Genomic DNA, 19,680 nt, shown 5'->3' with positions numbered 1-19,680 from the left:
AATGTTTACAGATGTTGTTTTGGATTTCAGAATAGCATTTGCATATATAATTGTGCCAGCAGCTTAAACCAATTTAAAATATACAAGCTGCACTTAAAAGCACACACGGTGTGTGTGTGTGTGTGTGTGTGTGGGGGGGGGGTACGGGGTACAGCTGTCACCCAGGCAACCTTTATGAGACTTTCTGTTTTCTGATAATAACCCCACCTCTTGGTAGATGATATAAGCAAGCACCAGCTATGCCTTCCCCATACATGTGTATGTTCTGGCATTCATACAGTGAAGGCTGATACACAAATGAAGCTTGGCAGAGTCAAGCACCCATGGTTTTTGTGACACAAGCTGTACACCTGCTCTCCATTGCAACCAAGGGTTACAAATTTTTTAGATTGAGATTGTGTATATTTTTTATGTTGATATTTATACTGAGAGACTTTGAGCTTTATTTTATGAATGGATTTGGGCAATTTGAAATTTGGTCTTGATTTTGTTTCTTTGTTTTTTGGAAAATTTTTTCAAAACTATAAATTTAAAATGCCTTAACAACTGTACTGTATTGTACAAGGAATATAATGTAATACAGTCAGGAAGGTGTGTATCAAAGACATGTGTATGTTTACGAGGGAGGCTATGATTTTGAAAACAGCAGCAAGTTAATATTGCAAATTGGCAAAATGTATTTTCTCTGAAAGTGGGTTTCAGTGCTGTTTCAATGCATGTGAGTTTCAAAGAAGCAGTTATGTAGTGTGCAGAGTATTTCCATCCATCAGGTGAATACAATATGATTTCATTTTCATTTTGATTGTAAATTGATTTTAAGGGTTTTTTTTTTTATTTTTTTTATACTGTTGATATTTTTGCTTATTATTATATTTCCACATATGCTGCTTATTATGTCCTGTTAACATGCTCTGTTTAAGTACATGGTTGCTAATATAAGAAGCTTGGGTAAGCAGATTGTAAGATGCAAGTAAGCTTTATTTAATAGTACATTTCAGTAAGAGATTGTAAGCATAAAGTTTATATTATTAAAGCATGCCAGCATTGAAAGCCTTTTGATTGAACATGCTTTTGCGTTGTTGCTAGAGCTAGATAATATAAGCCTTGGGTATTGAAATGCATATGACAGTATTGAGTGTAATAAAAGTACATTACAGTATTATTTTCAAGCTCATTTTATTTTTTATTGACCAGTGTCAGTGTCTTATAGCAGTGTGTGTTAGTACACTTGTAGTTTGTTGGTTTTTTAATGGTATATGGTATAAATAAGCATTGCTACCTTTAAAAGCCAAGCCCCCAACAAACTAGCTCCACAATGAAGTCAAAAAAACAATAGGGTGGTAAATGTACTCTGTAGTAATCAAAAAAAAAGACAATTGTTTTGAAATGACTCCAGCTTGTATATTACACACGTAGTGATGAATGAAACAATGCTCTGCTAAAAAAATTAATGCTCCACATTGCTGAGCTGCAATCACTAGCTACCAGGATTTCACCCACTTCAGATCAATGATGGCATTGCAACAGACAGCATTTCTTCCCACAGCCCCGCACATCTGTCACAGGGAGCAGCTCATTAACAAGTCAGAACTTTAGTCCGCTGTACTAACTGCCAAGTCACAAGTTTGTGACCTGCAAAAGGGGAATTCTGGTTTTGACAGGCCTACTTTGTCCTACAGTGTCATTTTAAAGCAAATTCCTATATTTGTTAGTGTGTCAGTTCTTTTAAATAATCCATTGTGTTGGTGGATGCTTTACAGGTTTATGGTGATATTATATTTTAGTAAAAAGAACAATACAGCAGTAAGAAACACAAGCTGTCTATTTTTTGCTGACTGCAGTAATATTCAGTTTGAGATCATCAAGTTCAGCAATCATACTTCTCAACTGTCCAGAATTTTGCAGAGTGTCCAGATTTTTTGCATCATATGTTTGTTCTGTCCCTTGTAAAATTTATGTTTTTCTGGCAAATCATTGTGGATTGGAGTCAATGAACAATGATGAAAAGTTGAGTATCCGACTTTATATCCTTCAGAAAATAGTTGCTAATACAAAACCTGTTATTCTGATAACTTCCTAAGTTTATAAAAGCAATTTCTAAAATCTGTTCTTATTTATGGGCCTTTGTCCCCCACCCCACCCCCCCATTATTTTTGGTTCTGACCCTGATTTCTGCTGTAAGAGGTTGAGAGGTATGACAGCAGGCATGCCTTAATGTTTGGGCATAAATGGTAAATACTTTTGCCTGATACTTGCTTGAGTGATTGATCAGCCAAGACCCACCAGACATTGCAGCCTGTTTCCAGTGTGACCTCTTAGAACATTTTGTTTGGGTAAATGATTTGCAGAGTAACACAGCATCCATATTGGAGGGCATGTGGGATAAAACCTGGTTTTGTAGGATGATGTAGCTTTCTTTTTGCAGCTTGTTGCCTCCTGACATTAGCTGTCTAATCCACACCTTTCAAAAGTCTTTCCCACTGAGCAGTTAAATAAAGGGGATAAGTAGCTGCATGCTTGTGTTACCATTCCCTTTCTTTTAAACGTTTCACTTTACATTCCTTTTACTAAATCTGCTGCTTTTATACTATGGGATTGATAGTAGTGTTTGTTCAGCATTCATTCCGTGCTGGAAAAGGACGCTAAATGAAAAGCTTGCTTACTTAGAATGCCATTCTGGTATGCATTAAGCCTTCAGAATAAATGCAACAAAACCTGAACTGCTGTTTCTGGATAACATAAGCAGTTTTAACATACTTTGCCCAGGTTTAGAATGGATACTTTGAAGCCAAAGGGATTGTGTATGTAGTTCAAGAAAATTATATTCTGTCCATATTAGTTTCGTCATGCTGTGTTTCTGATGAAATAAACTTCCTTCACATAAACGAGCATGGAGTGTAGCAATGCTCTTCATTCTAACATCCCCACTATTAGTCTACAATGCATCAACCACTCTTTCTCCATCCTTAATCCTAACCAATGAGAATCCCTTCCCCACTACCTAGAGAAACTATAGTCCCCTTCCCCACCTTCAGAGCTGAATTTAAAATCTTCCACATCAAAACTGTACATGCCACACAGCAGGGTACATCAGCTAAGAGCCTTTCAACCTCTAGCCTTACTCTTGTCATGTGATGATGTACTTCCTGTGCTGTTGTTTGTTAACTGTATTATGGTGTCTAAAGCCTACAAAATAATTATTATATTATGGTATATATATTATGGTGTCTAAAAACCTGTTATCTAAAGCCTATCAAATAATTACAATGTTATGACGTGTTTGTCATATAGTTAAATTTTTCATGAGACATTTGCTCTGCTTCCTGAAGTAGCCAGCTATTAGAGTCCCACTTTAAAGTATTTCACAAAGCATTCTATCCATCATTTTCTCTAGCACCCCAACACGAATACACCATATTAAGCCCCCATCCCTCTCTCTCTCTTTCTCTCTCTCTGACACACACACACACACACACACACACACACACACACACACACACACACACACACACACACACACACACACACACACACCTCCTAAAGCCACTGTATGGTATACAACTGTTACGAAGAGGCAGTTACTGTTCCTAGAAACCTTAGAAGAAGACTACATACAGTCTTTGCACTTTTGACCTAGTCAAACAGCAGTCGAATAGAACCTCTGTTATCTTCTTAAAAGAATACTGGTGTTGTTGAGAATGTATTTTTGGAGAACCCTGTACTGATACTTTGCTGGACCGGTAACACAATTTGATCAGAGAAGCTTCGGTCTGCTTTTCTACTTGTTCAGGACTTTGTAGTCCTAATCTGTGGAATGTGCTCTGCCTTAGTTAAAATTCTGTTCTCGAACAAAATTTGTGACAGGGCTATAACACACAAGAAACTTCTATAAACAGGGCAAGTTTTTAATGTGGAAAAATATAGATCAGTACTGCAGGTGTACTGAAAATAGTTTTTTTGATACAGTGGAAAAAGTATTAATTTATTTTTTTTTATTCGCCTGATGTTAGATGTTTTGAAGTGAAACATTGATTTGCTTATTCTGTTTCCACATCAGTTAGCCTGCTTTGCAAGCCACCAAAAGGTCACACCCTGCTCAGACAGAGCCCTTTCTTTCTGTGTCTGTACTATAATTGGCTGATTGTGTTGCCGATGAGCAGTCCCCTTCCCCCACCACAGACCCATCTAGATGTTATTAAACCTTGCTGCTGGTTCCCTGAGGAGAGCGTCTCAGCTTCTCTCCTCACTGGCAGACTCAGTGCTGTTGCGTAGGTCGGAACGGCAGAGACAGCATCCATTTTATACAGCAAGCAGCTTAACAAGGGTAGCGTTTTCTCTCTCTCACCTTCAGATGCAGTAAAATCCTGACTTTCTAGCATCTCGACTTGCTCTTGCTATAGTTGTCTGCATTCTGTATGATGCACTGAGATGGTACATCAGGAGAACTGTGCTTATCAGGTAGGAATCTGTCTGTACACAGGAACATATGGAGCTAGCTGCCTGCTGACTGTTGCAACAGACAGGCCCTTCTTTCTCCAAGCAGCAGGTTGTGTGCAACTTGTGCATTGCTTGTGTAGTGTGCATGTCTGTAAATGAGTGGAAACATAAACCTGCTGTATGTGCTTATAGAATGTTATACCAGGAGTGTGCAAAGTGTACATGCTGACAGAGGTACAGAGAGTCAGCAGGAGCAGTACAAGACAGAAATGTATGGAATTGTAAGGCAGATGCTGCTGCTTCTGGAATATAGTCATATTTTTGTAATAAATAAATTATCTGTATGATTAACAGACCATCTGATGAGTCCTGTAACTGTATGAATATTTTTATTTTTTATTTTTATTTATTTTATTTTTTTTACAATGTGCAGTATTTTCTGTTTTGGCTAACACTGCATACAGATTTTCGAAAGCACCAAAGTTGGTGTGTTTATACATTTGTTTATTATAAGTAAGGGGCAGCTGTTTCCTAGGAACTGTGACTAAGTGAAGTCTTATTAGAAATAATATAGTAATGGCTTCCAGTCTTGTACTAAAGTAATGGGGGGGGGGGGGGGTATTACAGCATGTCTCTGCATTCCTGTGAATAAATTACAGCCATATTTATAAGTTAAGTGTGTCTAGGTAGGTAACAGCCCTTGGGGAAATTAAAAGCTCTTTGATCTGCATACATTTGAAAATTCACACTTAATTCTAGGTTCTTTAGTGACGTGATCTTGTTTAAATGTAATTTATTTAATAATCATGTGCTTATCTTATACAGTAGTTAACCACCATCAAATTTCTGTAATATAATGTGTTCAGCAAATTATAAATCAACAAACCTGATAAATCACAAAAATGTTGCATATAAATTATGTAAAAGGGAGAGCATAGTCCTGTAAATTTAAATTTTCTGAGGAATTTGCTTGCATTACAGCTAGGCAGCAATGAATGTATTCCAGCCATTTTTTCAGAAAGCATTTTTTATAGGTTTTTTTTTTGAAAGTGAAAAGCATATAGAGCTGTGTTTTCTTATTCTCAGGTGTGTCTTGGTGATGTAGGTTTCATTATCTTTGTGTATCGCTAGAATATGTTGTCATTTTCTGTGGCCAAATTGGTGTACTTTATATTATTTGCATGCTATTTTTGTAATGTTGAAGTATCTTTCTTATTTACATAATAAAGCTTTTAGAGTTGCATTGGCTGTTTAATGAATGTAGATTACTCATCTGCCCACTGCGACCTGATAGGTTTGTGTTCAGGCACATAAAAATGGCATGATGTGTCTTTTCCCGAAACACATGTCATCTTTTGCACATTATTACAGTAGTCTGGGTAAGAAGTCGCTGATCAAGCTAACGTAGCACACATCTGGTAGGCAGCCGTAGTTTTATTTACTTTTTTTTTAATTTTGACATAGCTCATCTGATGAGCATCTTGTTTATCATTTTGAACATTTAGGGTTACTTAAAATATACAAATACAGTTATTCTTATGATTTGCTTTGAATTAAATACTGAATCCTTGCTGGGACATAGAGTGAGTAATATCTGATTTGTGAAATTACATCATTTTAACATTGGCAAAGAAAGACCACAGATTTCAGGTAAAAAATAATAATAATTACAGCTTTTAATGGCCTAATGGTCAAGGTATTTGCCTTACAAACACAAGATGCAGGGTTTGAGTCTCACAAGGGATAATTGGCTAGGCTTACAACGGCTCGCAAGGGCAGTTAGCCTAGTACTAACCTATGAACCTATAAAACTTAATTCTTAAATGTTTCTGTAGTGAAATCAATAATAATACTTCTGTATCCTCCAGTCTTAGGTGGTAGAGGTGGGGAACTCGGCTGCATTCTCATGCTGTTGATTGCCATGTGTAGCTAAGCTATATATCTTATATCCAATTATTTTAGTATTGCAAGTACTGTATGCAGTGTAAGGAACTGAAATAGTAAAGGAAGATTATTTTTGCATAGTTTCAAAGTGAGGTTGAATGTGGAGTGTGTCATATCACTTATAAAATAGTTGAGTGCAAACTGCAGTTTTGTTCATTTTTCTTGACTGCATTTCTAAACAATCACATGGCATATTATATATTATAGAATAAATGTTCATTACTGTTCAAAAAAAAAAGAAGCACACGGATTCATGCCTCTTGTAAATTGAGCATATACCAATAGAAAAGTCCAAATGCCAAAGTACCATTGAGCGGCCAGACTTTCTGTTGGTATATACTGAGGAACAGAGCAAAATATAATTCTGCAAAACTAAACAGAAACCTACCTGATTTTCCTTATATGTTTGCTCTGCCCCTTATAAATCTCTCTTTTTTTTTTTTTTAGTAGTTAAAAAAAAAACAGCAGTGGAGATTTTGTTTTCTCCATAACTTCTCTTGCACTGATATACTGTGCAAGCATAGGAACGCAAGTCCCATAAGCATGTGCAGTATATCGGTATATGGATGACAACACGGAAGAAGACAGAAGTGCCCTTATACAAATACATTATTTAAAGATAAGTATTTTCTTTCTTAAGTAATGTAATTGTATAATAGCAATAATTCACTCCTGTTTGTGGGTATATTAGGATTTACACACAGCTGGCTTTGTTTAGTCACTCGAGCTTCGCCCTTGGGATCAAACCACACAAAACCATGAGTAAATCCTGATATACTCACACACAGTCAAAGATTATTGCTTAAGTAGGTGCTGACTTCTTAGAAAACAAGATTAAAACCTAACAACAACACTGACTGATTTTTATGTTTTCATTCTCAGACAACAGTCTTTAATTTTCTGTACTTTTTGTTAGTGTAGTTGTTTACAAAGTTGCAATTCATGGACTGTTTAGTCCTAAGTCATGATAAAAAAGAGCCTGGCAAAATAAACAAGTAAGCAAACCATACTCAAAGAGGTAATCTGTTAAAACGTTTATGTAATAAATGTAATGGCAATGGTAAAAATGAATGGTAACACTTCATTAAATTTACAGTATGTAGAAAAGCAAACTGATTAACATAGTTCAAAACCTTCCAGCTCCAAAATATGAAACACTACCTCTCAAAATCAAGAATAAATGGGTAGAATATGAAATACTTAGTAACAACTTCAAACACAAAGGTCACAGCATGGTTAATAACCATTTCTTCTTACTTTTAATAAGTTACTTTGATGAACTAATATGATTCAATTCTGTTTATTAAGGATACTTATTAAAATATTAACAATGGATGTGTGACTGGCTCCTTTAATGAGGAGCATGGAAAACTGAATTTTTTTAAAGACTTAAAATAAGGAAGTTCCTTGTAATGCGGTATTGGTGAGAGATGTACTGACTAAACAAGTGCATCCTAAGGGATATATGTTGATGTAGCTAAGTTTAGGATTCTGTTGAAGACAATTTAGAAATAAATTTCAAAAGTTTGGAGCCTAAGCAGAAAGGGATCAGATCCTAGAAGATTCAGGATGCACTTTTGGAAACACTAGCCACCTCAGAACAGCAGCGTGGAGGGAGGAGCAGACAGGGCATTAAGGCACCAGTAATCCTTTCAGAGAGGAAGAGACCTCACAAAGGGCTACTTACTTAAGGACTAAAAGTTCATACATTAGTGACACTAAACGTACAGCCAGCATAGAAGTTTGATGTCACTGTGGAAGTCAGAAATCTCAAACCCATCACCCAGTAGAACAGTCTGAAAAAAAATATTTCCTTTTTTTCATGTATGTAGCAGAAAACTGTTCAGGCCTTGGGATTTATGTGGCAATGTCAGTAGCTCATTTGCTGTAGGTAGCTTGAATTTCTTAGGGAAAATATTTCTGCTGCATTGCAGCAACACTGCTGTTCATTTTCCATTTGTTTTGCATTCTAGACTATACTTGGCCTCTTTAGCCTCAGCATTGATATACAAAATGTTATTTTTGAAGAGAAGTGATACTGTCACCAGAAAAAGTGTCAGTTTGTCAGTTTTTATTAACCAGTGACTGCCATTTCTAGCCCAGATATGAAGTCAGCTCTAAATGTCTTGAAAGTATTAGAAATGATTGATTTAAACTGAACTATTTTACCTAATCTCAAATGTACTTTTTATGTAGTATTGGTTATTGGGTACTTGTTCAAAGTAAAGATGTACAGTGTCTTTTCAGCATCTTTTTTTTTTTTTTTTTTTTTTTTTTGAGTGTCTTTTGGTCTTGAATGACATACTTATTTGTTTTGCCTTCCCACAACATACTTATTGTTTAGAACCTATGTCTAAATGTATTTTTAGAAGTTTGGTTCATGGACCTAAGTATTTGCCTTGACGCTAATGACTGTATATTTGTTTTTTTATTATTATTTATTTATTTTATTTATTTTACATTTGTTGACTGGGTATATCCGACTGAGCTGAAGAGCCCTTTTTCAACGGAGGCCCGGGGAGAAAAGATCCATACATTAGACAGTTTTATATCTAAAAACAATTGATAACAATAACATAATACATAGTTTATGCAATAGAAAAAACAATTTTCAGAAGTGTATTGAATGAGAAATAATTAGTTTGAAGTTAAGACATTACTAAGTGAAAGAGAGATCATGTTAAGACATCTTCAAGAGAATTTTCAGAAATGTAGCTACTAAGAAAATAAGATGTATAAGCTTAGGGCTTTATGTAGTGTATTAGGGAACATATTTAGAAGTTTTGTTAGACAGTAGGTGTGTCATCTGAAGAGCCAGTAAGGTGTTCATAGATCAGGTGGAGAAGTTCAGTTATTAGGATTTGTGAGGGGGAGTATAGAGCAGGGGGTTCACTTTCTATTTGATGGGGGAAATAATTTAGGGGGGGGGTGAGTACAGTGGCAAGTCCAGTGACATTTTAGACATTTTGGTGGCCTTCTTACATTGTTTTAGATGAGTGAGGGTTCTGATTTCAAGAGGGAGCTTATTCCAAGCTATAGCAGGATGGTAGCTATATATGTTGCAACTGGATTTGGTCTTAGGTTTGTAGATTTGTAGTAGGTCGTGGGTAGAGCTCCAAAGAGATCTGGTAGGAGTATAGTGGGAGATTGGGGGGATAGAACTGGGCAGTAGGAGGGCTGGTATAGGACAGAATTGATGATCTGGAGCTGAGAGAGGAGAAGCTGGTGGGGTAGTCTGAGCCATTTTCAGTGTTTTAGAGAGAGACAGTGATGGGATTTGTATGGTTGTTGGGCAACAAATCTGACTGTCTTGTTGTAAGAAGACTGTAGTTTTGTTAATAAGAATGAGTTGAGATTTGTGAGAATTTGGGAGCTGTACAGTAAATAGGTAGGAGGTAAGCATGACAGAGAGTGATCTTGGCTTCAGTAGTCAGAAACTTCTTGTTTCTGTGCAGGAGTCCTAATTTCTGGTGGGTTTTTCTGATGTAGTTGTTCACATGTTGGTCAAATTTAAGTTGATCATCAATGGTGAAACTGAGGAGTTTTGTGATGGATTCCACCTCAATGGGAGTGTTGTTAAGTGACAGTGTGGAGAAGGAGGATTTGATATAGTTAATATTATTAGGAAGCAATAGCAACAGTTTAGATTTTTTGGGGGGTTGAGGATGAGCTGATTGTTGGACAGCCAGGTTTCAACTGAATTAAAGGATTGCTGGGTAGCTGATACTAGCTGGGGGGAGGGTTGGCAATGGTGATGACTGCAGAGTCATCAGCATATTGAACTAGAGAAGACTGGGTGCAAGAGGTGTGGAGTTGGTTGGTAAAGATATTGAAAAGTAGTGCCCAAGAATAGGCCCTTGGGGATCCCCATTTATCTGGGAGAGGAGGGGATAGTACAGAATGCCATCTCACTGCTTGCAGTCTATCAGTGAGGTTGCTGCAGAACCATGCAACAGTATCAGGGGGAAAATTAGGGATTTTCAGCTTATCCAACAGAAGAGAGTGAGATACCATGTCAAAAGCATTTGAGAGGTCTAAGAATAAGCAAGAGACAAATCTGTGGTCGTCTCTGGCTAAAGAAGTAGTGTTAAGGAAAGAGAACAGGGCTGTAGTAGTGCTGTGTTTTGGTCGGAAGCCATGCAGAGTGGGTGTGAGGAGATTTTCCTGTATAAGATATTGCATGGCTTGTTTGTAGATGCATTTTTCGAGAACTTTTGAGAGAGGGGAGAAGATAGCAATAGGTCTAAAATTAGTTATGTCTCTGGCATTACCTCCTTTATGTATAGATAGTATGTTGAATTGTTTCCAGATAGAAGGAACTTTAGATTCTGAGATGGAGCGATTGATTAGGATATAGACCCATCTGAAGGAAATGTGAGGGAATGTGATCAGCTGATACTGAGCATGATTTCAGCTTGGAGAGTAGAAATTTGATATAGCAGGTAGAGACTGGTTGAAATGCAAAAGTTGGAGCAGGGTTAGTAGTTAGGGCAGATTCAGAGGAGATTTGAAGGTTTGGTTTAGAGGAGTTAGGATATGGGTTGATTAGTTTAGATATAGATTCAATAAAGTAGGAATTGAAGGTGCTGGCTGTTTCTTCAGGTGTTTTGTCTGGACAGGGATTAGGGGAGCTTGGATTACAGGGGTGTAGTGGTTGGTTTATAGCATTCCAGAATTTTTTTGGATCTGCTTTTAATGCTATTGGAGGATTAAAATATATGTTTTTTGTCCTTATTAATGATTTTTTTTTGTCTGGTTTCTGAGTTCTTTATATTTTTGCAGGTCTATAGGGAGCTTAGTTTGTGTCAATTTTGTCCAGCATCTGTCTCCGACTTTCATAAGGGTGCGGGTAGTTTTTCATAGCCATGGGGATAGGTTAGATTTTATGCGTACTTTATGGAGGGGGGGCAAGTGAGTTTAGGATGTTAAGGATGGTTGAATTAAAAGTTAGGACTGCTTCATCAAGTGGAAGTTGAGAAAGTATTTTCCAGTTAACTCTAAAGAGGAGAGTATTAAAAGTTTTTTAGTCTTGTTTTATGTTTTTTGGCTAGTACTTTTGTAGTGTACTAGATGAGCAGTAACAACTCAGAAGAAATGTATAATGCTACAGATAATTAAGCAATAATCCATGATCATGTGATGGTATATCAGGATTTACCCACAGTCTGTGTGGTTTGATCACAAGGGTGAAGCCCATGTGATTAAACAAAACCAACTGTGGGTAAATCCTGATATACCCACAAACAGGAGTGGATTATTGCTATTGTACAGTGACATCATTTAAGAATGAAAATGCTTACCTTTCTTAAATATTGTATTTGTATATGGGTACTTCTGTCTTCTTTCACATTGTCTTCCATATACTGATGTACTGTACGTGCGTATGGGACTTATGGTCTCATGCTTGCACAGTATGTCAATATAGGAGAAATGACAGAGAAAACAGAATCTCCATTGCTGTTTTAACAAAAAAAAAAAAACAGAGATTTGCGAGGGACAGCCGAAACATATAAGGAAAATCAGGTAGGTTTCTGTTTGTTTAGCTTTGCAGAACATACCTGATTTTTCTTATATTTTGCTCTGTCCCCCAGCATATGCCAATGGAAAGTCTGTCTGCTCAGTGATACTTCAGTGGCCAGACTTTTTTCTGTTGGTATATGCTTGATTTACAACAGGCATGTTGGTTTGGCTGTCTAGTCATCATGCTCATTTTAGAATAGTAGTGAGCCTTTATTGTATAATGATGGATGCACATACAACAGGAATGGAAACTGCTCAAAGGGGAAATGATGTTGTTTTAGAAACTGTTCACAACTGAATATTTTTTAAGTGGATTAAGACGTAAAGTATTTGCTGTGGCCTTATTTTGCATGCTGAATGTGAAGTACAACATGCACCCCCGGTTTATTCAATTTACGTTTTGTTTGTGTCATTTTCTCTACTGATATAGAGGAGGCTGATGGACTGAATTATTTTTTCTAATAACAATAACATTCCCTGGTGTCTGTATGTGTCATGCCACCTTTTATATTTAGCAGACCAGTGATGAAGGGAACAGAACTAACATTAGCCTACCACTGTATCCATTTTGTTGATTAAACATTTAAATATTAGTGTCCCTTATAAAGAATTTTATCTACTTTACTAGGAAAGTTCAGAATTTGCAGAAAAAGTAGCTTTTTTTTGTCCTGCGAAGTCCTTGAATATAGACATATTGTCCCCCACCCCTTCCAGGTTCTGAAGTTATTATTTTAAATATCACATTTTTATTCTTTTACCCATAAATGGTACAGCTTTGGAGTTAGTATATTTGTAGCTAGGAAAAGAACACCAGTTCTGGTGTAGCACATAATGCAGCCCCTCTCTAAAAAAAATGTGTTTAAATCTTTTTGACCAAGACAGACTACCTTTCACTACTTAGGGCATTTGGCTGGTTTCCAGCACTGTGCTCTCACCGATGATTCATTGACACCCCAGTCATCACTTCCTTCACATATAGATTTGCTATGAACACTAGTGTTTGAAGCTTATACCAAAAACTGTGCATCTGCAGGAATTGCCCAAACAGTGCAGCAAACTGAATCTCCATATTAACAAAGTGTAATGTCAGTTTGCCACTTTATTTACTTAGTTTATGTTTTTATCTATTTATTCGTGATATCTTTTGAAATACTTGGCAACTTACTCGTTTGCCGTTTCATATCTTGTGTTGCTGTGCTCTAGTCATGCATACTATCTTAGGCCTTTCTGGATTACCTAATTATGAAAGATTACTACTCCATCCTTAGAGTGGTAGATTTTGTCCCACAACCTGGAAGCAGGGTCCCTTTCTTCATTATAGCCTCTTACATCAGATGAGTCACTGGTGGGGGTGAGGGGCCCACTTAATGTCTTTTTTGTTTAAGGCTAATGGAATGCTTGGGAGAGGTGTCTCAATTTAAGCCTCTTTGAGCTGAGGACACAGTGTCTACTTTGCATGCTCTGGTAGTTCTCCTGAAGTCTGAGTTTGGCATTAATGCATTACTTGAACAACTGAGGGAGTAAGTTAGTCTGGAAGTTACCTCACTTTACAGAAGAATAATAACTATGTAGGAACTGGCCAGCTCCTTGGCACAGAGGAATACAGTCCTGACTGTGACTCAGGTTCACTTAGCATCCCTGATGCTGAATGAGCCAGCCTGGGTAGGTTTGGAATGTAGAGGCAGAACCTGTTCTTCTCTTCCAGAGGGAGGTTGAGGTTGAAGGACATGCTGTGGGGTGCACGTCCCTATAATTTATCCCAGATGTCTAGCAGGAGTCATGAGATATTGACCTGTTGGGGGTGGGTTTCTGTGCGGGACTATGCAGGTCATGTAAATGAGTGTCAGCCCCATGGTTAACTACAAGCCCACCCATGGGCCACTTACATAGCACATGGGTGGAGTAGCCAGGGAGTATAACAAAACTCCTGTGAGTTCTCTTTCATTCCCAGGGTGCTCTGTTAATTGGGGTGATGTCTTGATATAATTTTTGACACCCAAGTCCTACTTCTTAAGAAATCCTCTGTTACTGGGTTTCGCACCATCTCTGCACCTGGGCTGGAAATGGGTCAGGCAAGACTGTTAAGCTATATGTACCTAAATGTTAAATTGCTTTGTTTTTTGTTGTGCCTTAACTTTACCTGTACATCATAACAGTACCGTCATGTTGTAATACTCAGAAATATTACAATGTAACACCATGGAAAGCAATAAAAATACTGTGCAGCTGTTCTGTGTGCTTATCTAAGCAAAGCATGTACAGGTAATGTTTGCATATTCCAAATTTGTGGAAAGCTGTAAATTGTAAACTACTTGCTTTGTGGCAGAGTCATTGCAGGAAAGGGTCCTTGAACCATCATACCAATCTTGTTAACACACATACACGTGTAAATAAATAAAGGAATGAGCATGTACCATGCATTGTGAGGCTGTTCCCATTCCTTGCAGATGATGTAACCCTCAAGAATTCAGCCCCATTCCTCCCACCCCCATTTAAGCAGTCACCTTTTATATGGCCCCTCGTCTGTACTGTTGACTCATAATACCTAGCATGCCCCCGGATCATACTTGCCCATCCCTCCCTAGATTAACGGGGGGGGGGGTTAGCAGGTAAAACCTTATCATTCCTGTTTCTGACTCTTTCAGCACCCAGGCTGCTAACAGAAACTGGGTTGACTTGATCACAGTTAGGGTTCCCTTCCACAGAGCCGGCCTGTAAGTTTTGATTGTTTGTCATCATTACTGGTGGTATCACTGGAAGCAGAGTATGCTATATTGCATGAATCTAGTGTTGTAAAAGTGCATTTTCCTTTCTAACACGTGTTAGAGATGTAAAGAATTGCTAGCAGGTAAACATTACCTGTCTGACATAACTCTTGTCTCAGATAATGGCACACTGCAGACACTTCCTGGTCTGAGGCTTTTCTCATTCTGCGTACCCCAGTTGTTACTGATTTCTCCTCCAGTGCTGAGTTGAGACCTTTCAGCTTCTTCCTCCATTGTGTAAGGTATAAATCCTGTATGCTAGCTGCAATCCATCTCCACTCCTCACTGCTTCTGTTTAGTTCTATTTCTTTTGTGTTTTTCTCTATTACGTACTCAGTTACCCTGCTGTGTCTGTCACTTCTTGTTTTGAGTACCAGCTGCATCTTTTTTAATTGTTTGTACTAAATCTTAGCTGTCAAACACTTGAATGTGTATAGAATTATGAATACAATATGGAATACAGATTAAACGTAGAATTCAGGGAGAAAAGGGAAGAGCTAATGTTAGTCTGTCTGCTTTGTGTTTTGAAATACCTTTACCTAAATCATGGAATTGCAAATTTTTTTTTTGTTATGTCAGTGGCTTACTGTTTTGTTCAAAAATATCCATTTGGTGTCTTTTTTTTCCCCTGGATGGGGGCTGGGTAGAAAACTAATGACCATATAGCTGACAGATGAAAATGTGCAGATACTGTTTAGGCTTGGTATTGTGTGAGCCATGAATTGTTCTTGGCAAAGTAAACAGTATTAACTAGTGGGAGAGTTCAGGAAGTGCTGACAGGAAGACAGTGTGATTTATATCCTTTAATTTCTTATGAAAACACTGCTAAAGAGAGTTTGTGTTCATGAGTAAGTGACTAAAAATGCATATCAGAAACAGTTTTGCTGTGAACAGATTTAAAAAATCTGGAGGGAATTTTAGGTCTTTCCTGAACACTGCCTGCACACAGCAGTGTGATTGCACAAAGCTGAATGAATGTTATTGTGATACACACCTCTGTGCATACAACCACACATAGATGTCCATTTTAAATCTTATATCTTAATAATTTTCAGGCAACTGAAACAGCCCATGTGGTGATTTGGAGATACAGACTATGGTGTACCTTCCAACCAAAAAAAAAAAAAAATCTAATGCCTGCACACAGTAGTGCATATCTGTGGCTGTTTCTCCTCAGTCTGGCAAAATGAACATTGCCTCGGAGCTAATTCAAAGGCCACACAAAAGCAGTGGTCAGAGAACTTTGGAACAACTACCTTATTGTAAGAGGCTTACAGCATTTGTATGAAAGTATTTTATTCTACTGGATTTTGCAGATATCATGGTACAGAACAGGCATAAAAATACTTCCCTTGTAAGTGTCTTGATTAAAGTTGCTGGGTTTCAGCTGCTTATTTCCATACATGCTCTAAAGTCAGGCATGCATTGACAAAATTGCTTGACAGTATTTTCCCATTATTAGGCAGTTCCTCAAATACCTAGGATGATAATCAGTCCCGAGTTATCTTTGTCATTGTCAGGGTTTATTCCTCCATGCCATGAAGCTGGCTTGGTTCCTGTTCTAATTTTGAGGACAGTCATTTTTGCCCATGAAATAAGGAGACCACAGTGTGAATGCTGGTAACATGTACTGAATCTGAGAGTGCTCTCAGCATTTGTATCCATGCAGTAGAATGGGGGAAGAATTTAATCATATTGTATTGTGTTGATATTTCCTGTATTTCTTTTTGAAGTTATTTTTTAAAACTGCTGGAATCTAAATATGTTTTCATACTTCAGATAAGGAGTCAGTCAGCCTATGTTTTGAAGGAGTACATATTTTTTATTTTCTTTTTTTACTTTTAATGAAGTGCCATCTCACTCCTGATATATTCCGGACATGATATACTTAATTTGTTAGATTGCCACACTGAAATGTATGTACATATGTTTTTGCATAAGTCAATGTCTCAGTCACTCTTTGACATTTCTTTGTAAAACTTTCAAAGAATTATACTTGAATGTTCTGGTATGTATTGCACCTAAGATTACAGTTCTTCTCTTTGGGCTTTTCATTCAAATCAGTGATGAAGATGGCTGAGTTTTTTTGCCCTTGTCACAGCAGGGATATTTGGTGGTGGTGCTGATGGCAGCATCCTTTGAATAACTGAAATGTCACTTTTATGGTGGCGTGTGTTTGTGTGTGTGTGTGTGTGTGTGTGTGTGTGTGTGTGTGTGTGTGTGTGTGTGTGTGTGTGTGTGTGTGTGTGTGTGTGTGTGAGTATGTGTGTTGTAACATCAACAATTCAATATAGAGATTGTGTGTGTTTGTCTGCGGAAGCTAACATGAAAAGAAGCCGTTCACTAGAGCAATGCACTTGCGTAACAGAGCTATTATTAACATCAGATAAAACAGTGAGTGTGGGGGGAGGGGGGGTTTACAGTGGAATGTGTATACAAGATTACCAGCAAATAATTTATACTGACAATTTAACAGGTTACACACACATGGTGCCTGTGTAGTGAAATACTATACAGTGCAGATGACGTACATTGATTACATGAGGCAGAAGTGGAGATGACCAGTGTCTGCAGTAGAAGATGATACAGTTTAGATTTGCTAACTAATCTATAACTGCATAGGCATGCCAATGAAATAAGGGTTGTCATGGAGCCATGCAGTTTTTACATGGAAAGGCTGATGGAAATGGATGGCAACCAAAACCAAGACTTTTGGATATCTGTCAGGAGTGTGTCCCACTTAGGTTTCCTTCTATTACCCTCTTTCCTGCTACACTCTAGGAGTTTGTGAGTAATGCCTTTTGTCTGAATGGGAGGGAAGGATGTTCAGTATTTTGGGCAACTACACTGTCCCTAAATAAGGCGGACTACTTCCTGTGTCGCCCATATTTGGACACGTAATCCTGCTGTTCACATTGCTTCCTGTGTCGCCCATATTTGGGCACATAATCCTGCTGTTCACATTGCTTCCTGTGTCACCCATATTTGGGCACATAATCCTGCTGTTCACATTCTGTTACCATGCTCCCCTACTTTGTTGCGTTTCTTAAAACCGTTTAGCAGACTGGAATCTCTGCACCGTTTCTTAAAACCATTTAGCAGACTGGAATCTCTGCACCGTTTCTTAAAACCGTTTAGCAGACTGGAATCTCTGCACCGTTTCTTAAAACCGTTTAGCAGACTGGAATCTCTGCACCGTTTCTTAAAACCGTTTAGCAGACTGGAATCTCTGCACTGTTTCTTAAAACCGTTTAGCAGACTGGAATCTCTGCACCGTTTCTTAAAACCGCTTAGCAGACTGGAATCTCTGCACCGTTTCTTAAAACCATTTAGCAGATTGGAATCTCCGCACCGTATATCTCTCATTTTGATTCCCTCATCTGAAAGATGCTGTCGGTATCAGCAACTATCAAAGAGGGGAAAGTGAAGTAAAATGTAATACATGATGTGAAAACGTGCATTATTTTTTTATTTTAAATAAAGTGTTTTCTTTTTCTTTCTCTCTTTGAGCCTGTTTTAGTTATTGTTGGATATTGGTTGTGTTTAAGTCAGAATTTTTTTATCTGTTACAGTTACTTTGTGGAATTGCATCAATCTTTGTGGTCATTAAAAGATGCTTTCTTTTGTTCTCTAAACTAGTCCCTTTCTTTATATGCTGTTTTATGTTTCCCATGTTCAGCCATTCTTGTTTTATCTGCTTTTTTATGGTCACTAAGTATACACCCATTCGTGTTTTCATATCATGGCTCCTTATGTCAGATTTTTAATGATTTGGCAAGAGAATTGCATCTCCTCCTCCTTTTACAACCTGATAACACCACTGCCAGACTCCTGTCCTCTGGCTTTCCACATATTAAAAAATAATAATGTATGGTAAAGGATATTCTGTGGTAGGCTTCTAATTGGAAGGCTTGGTGTTACCTGTACTACGTATCAAACAATTGCTGCCCCTTAGAAATGTAGAAAGGATACAAAGTGATAATGACTTATGTGAGTTAGCATATGGCAAGCACTTGGGAAGTTCAAAATGCAGTTGTAATAGGCAGTCTGAGAAAACAAGCCCAAAACAGACCTATCGAGTCAGCGTACTAAAAAGTGGGAAAGACAGAGAGATTTTAAAAGCCTTTCTGATTCTAACCAATAGACATGGATAACCAAAACTCTGACAAATGTATCTAATTAAACAGATATGTGCATTTCTATTAAAAACAATTAGTTTTTTTGTAGCTTTAAGCATTGTACACTTTTCATAGATAATATTTTAAAGCTCAGTTGAATAAGGCATTTATATAAAATGAGGAAAGTGAGTCTTATGTCCCAAGGTGGAAATAGTGCTAGAATCCATGAAGGCAGCAGGTTTGATAGTTACATGCATTAGTGTCATGGTTTGTGTAATGCCCTGGGTCTGAGAGAGACAGAGAGAAGGGAGACTTGCCAAGGTTGTACAAGGGCTGTTGTGTTGGACTTGAACGTTTTCTACATGTTTTTCCTGTCTTGTCTTAATTGTCATCATGTTCCTTTAAGCAGCACTACAGAGCAGAAATATATATATATATATATATATATATATATATATATATATATATATATATATATATATACACAAATATGTGTGTGTGTGTGTGTATATGTGTGTGTGTGTGTGTGTGTGTGTAGAGAGAGAGATTGCTTAAACAGGTGCATACAATCAACAGAGGGGTGTGTGTGTGTGTGTGTGTGTGTGTGTGTGTGTGTGTGTGTGTGTGTGTGTGTGTGTGTGTGTGTGTGTGAACAGAATGAAGGAAACTATGTGCTGGTGTACAGGGGAAAAGGATTTTTGGGTAGAAGAAAGGATTTATGTTTCTGAAACCAGAGTTGGGAGTATTGTTTCTGTTAAAAGCTTTGCACTTTGGCACTATTAAAAAGAATGTGACTAGAAACCAGAGAAGTGATTCAAGCAGTGATGGAAAGCCTGTACAATGACTGCTTGTGATTTTTGTTTAAAATCTATAACTAAGGCTCTTCTCTCTGTGCT

At 37.6% G+C, this 19,680-nt stretch overlaps 1 protein-coding gene across 5 annotated transcripts in view; it reads left to right on the top strand.

Annotated features, from left to right (window-relative positions):
- LOC122801016 (schwannomin-interacting protein 1) overlaps positions 1–19,680 on the top strand; it is a 1,488,345-nt gene that overhangs the window by 992,223 nt on the left and 476,442 nt on the right. Inside the window, exon 1 of one of the 5 annotated variants that reach the window (XM_044070475.1) lies at positions 4,212–4,458. The exons of the other annotated variants lie outside the window; for them this stretch is intronic. Within the exon in view, the coding sequence (XP_043926410.1) occupies positions 4,429–4,458 (30 nt within the window). The 5' untranslated portion in view covers positions 4,212–4,428. Of the gene's footprint in view, positions 1–4,211; positions 4,459–19,680 lie in introns of those variants that run through there. 5 annotated transcript variants of the gene reach the window in all.

This window comes from Protopterus annectens, chromosome 4.part1, assembly GCF_019279795.1.
Source record: "Protopterus annectens isolate FY-2018-M chromosome 4.part1, PAN1.0, whole genome shotgun sequence".
NCBI lineage: Eukaryota > Metazoa > Chordata > Ceratodontiformes > Protopteridae > Protopterus > Protopterus annectens.
Note: the sequence above shows the minus strand (reverse complement) of the source record. Positions and strands in the feature narration are given on the sequence as shown.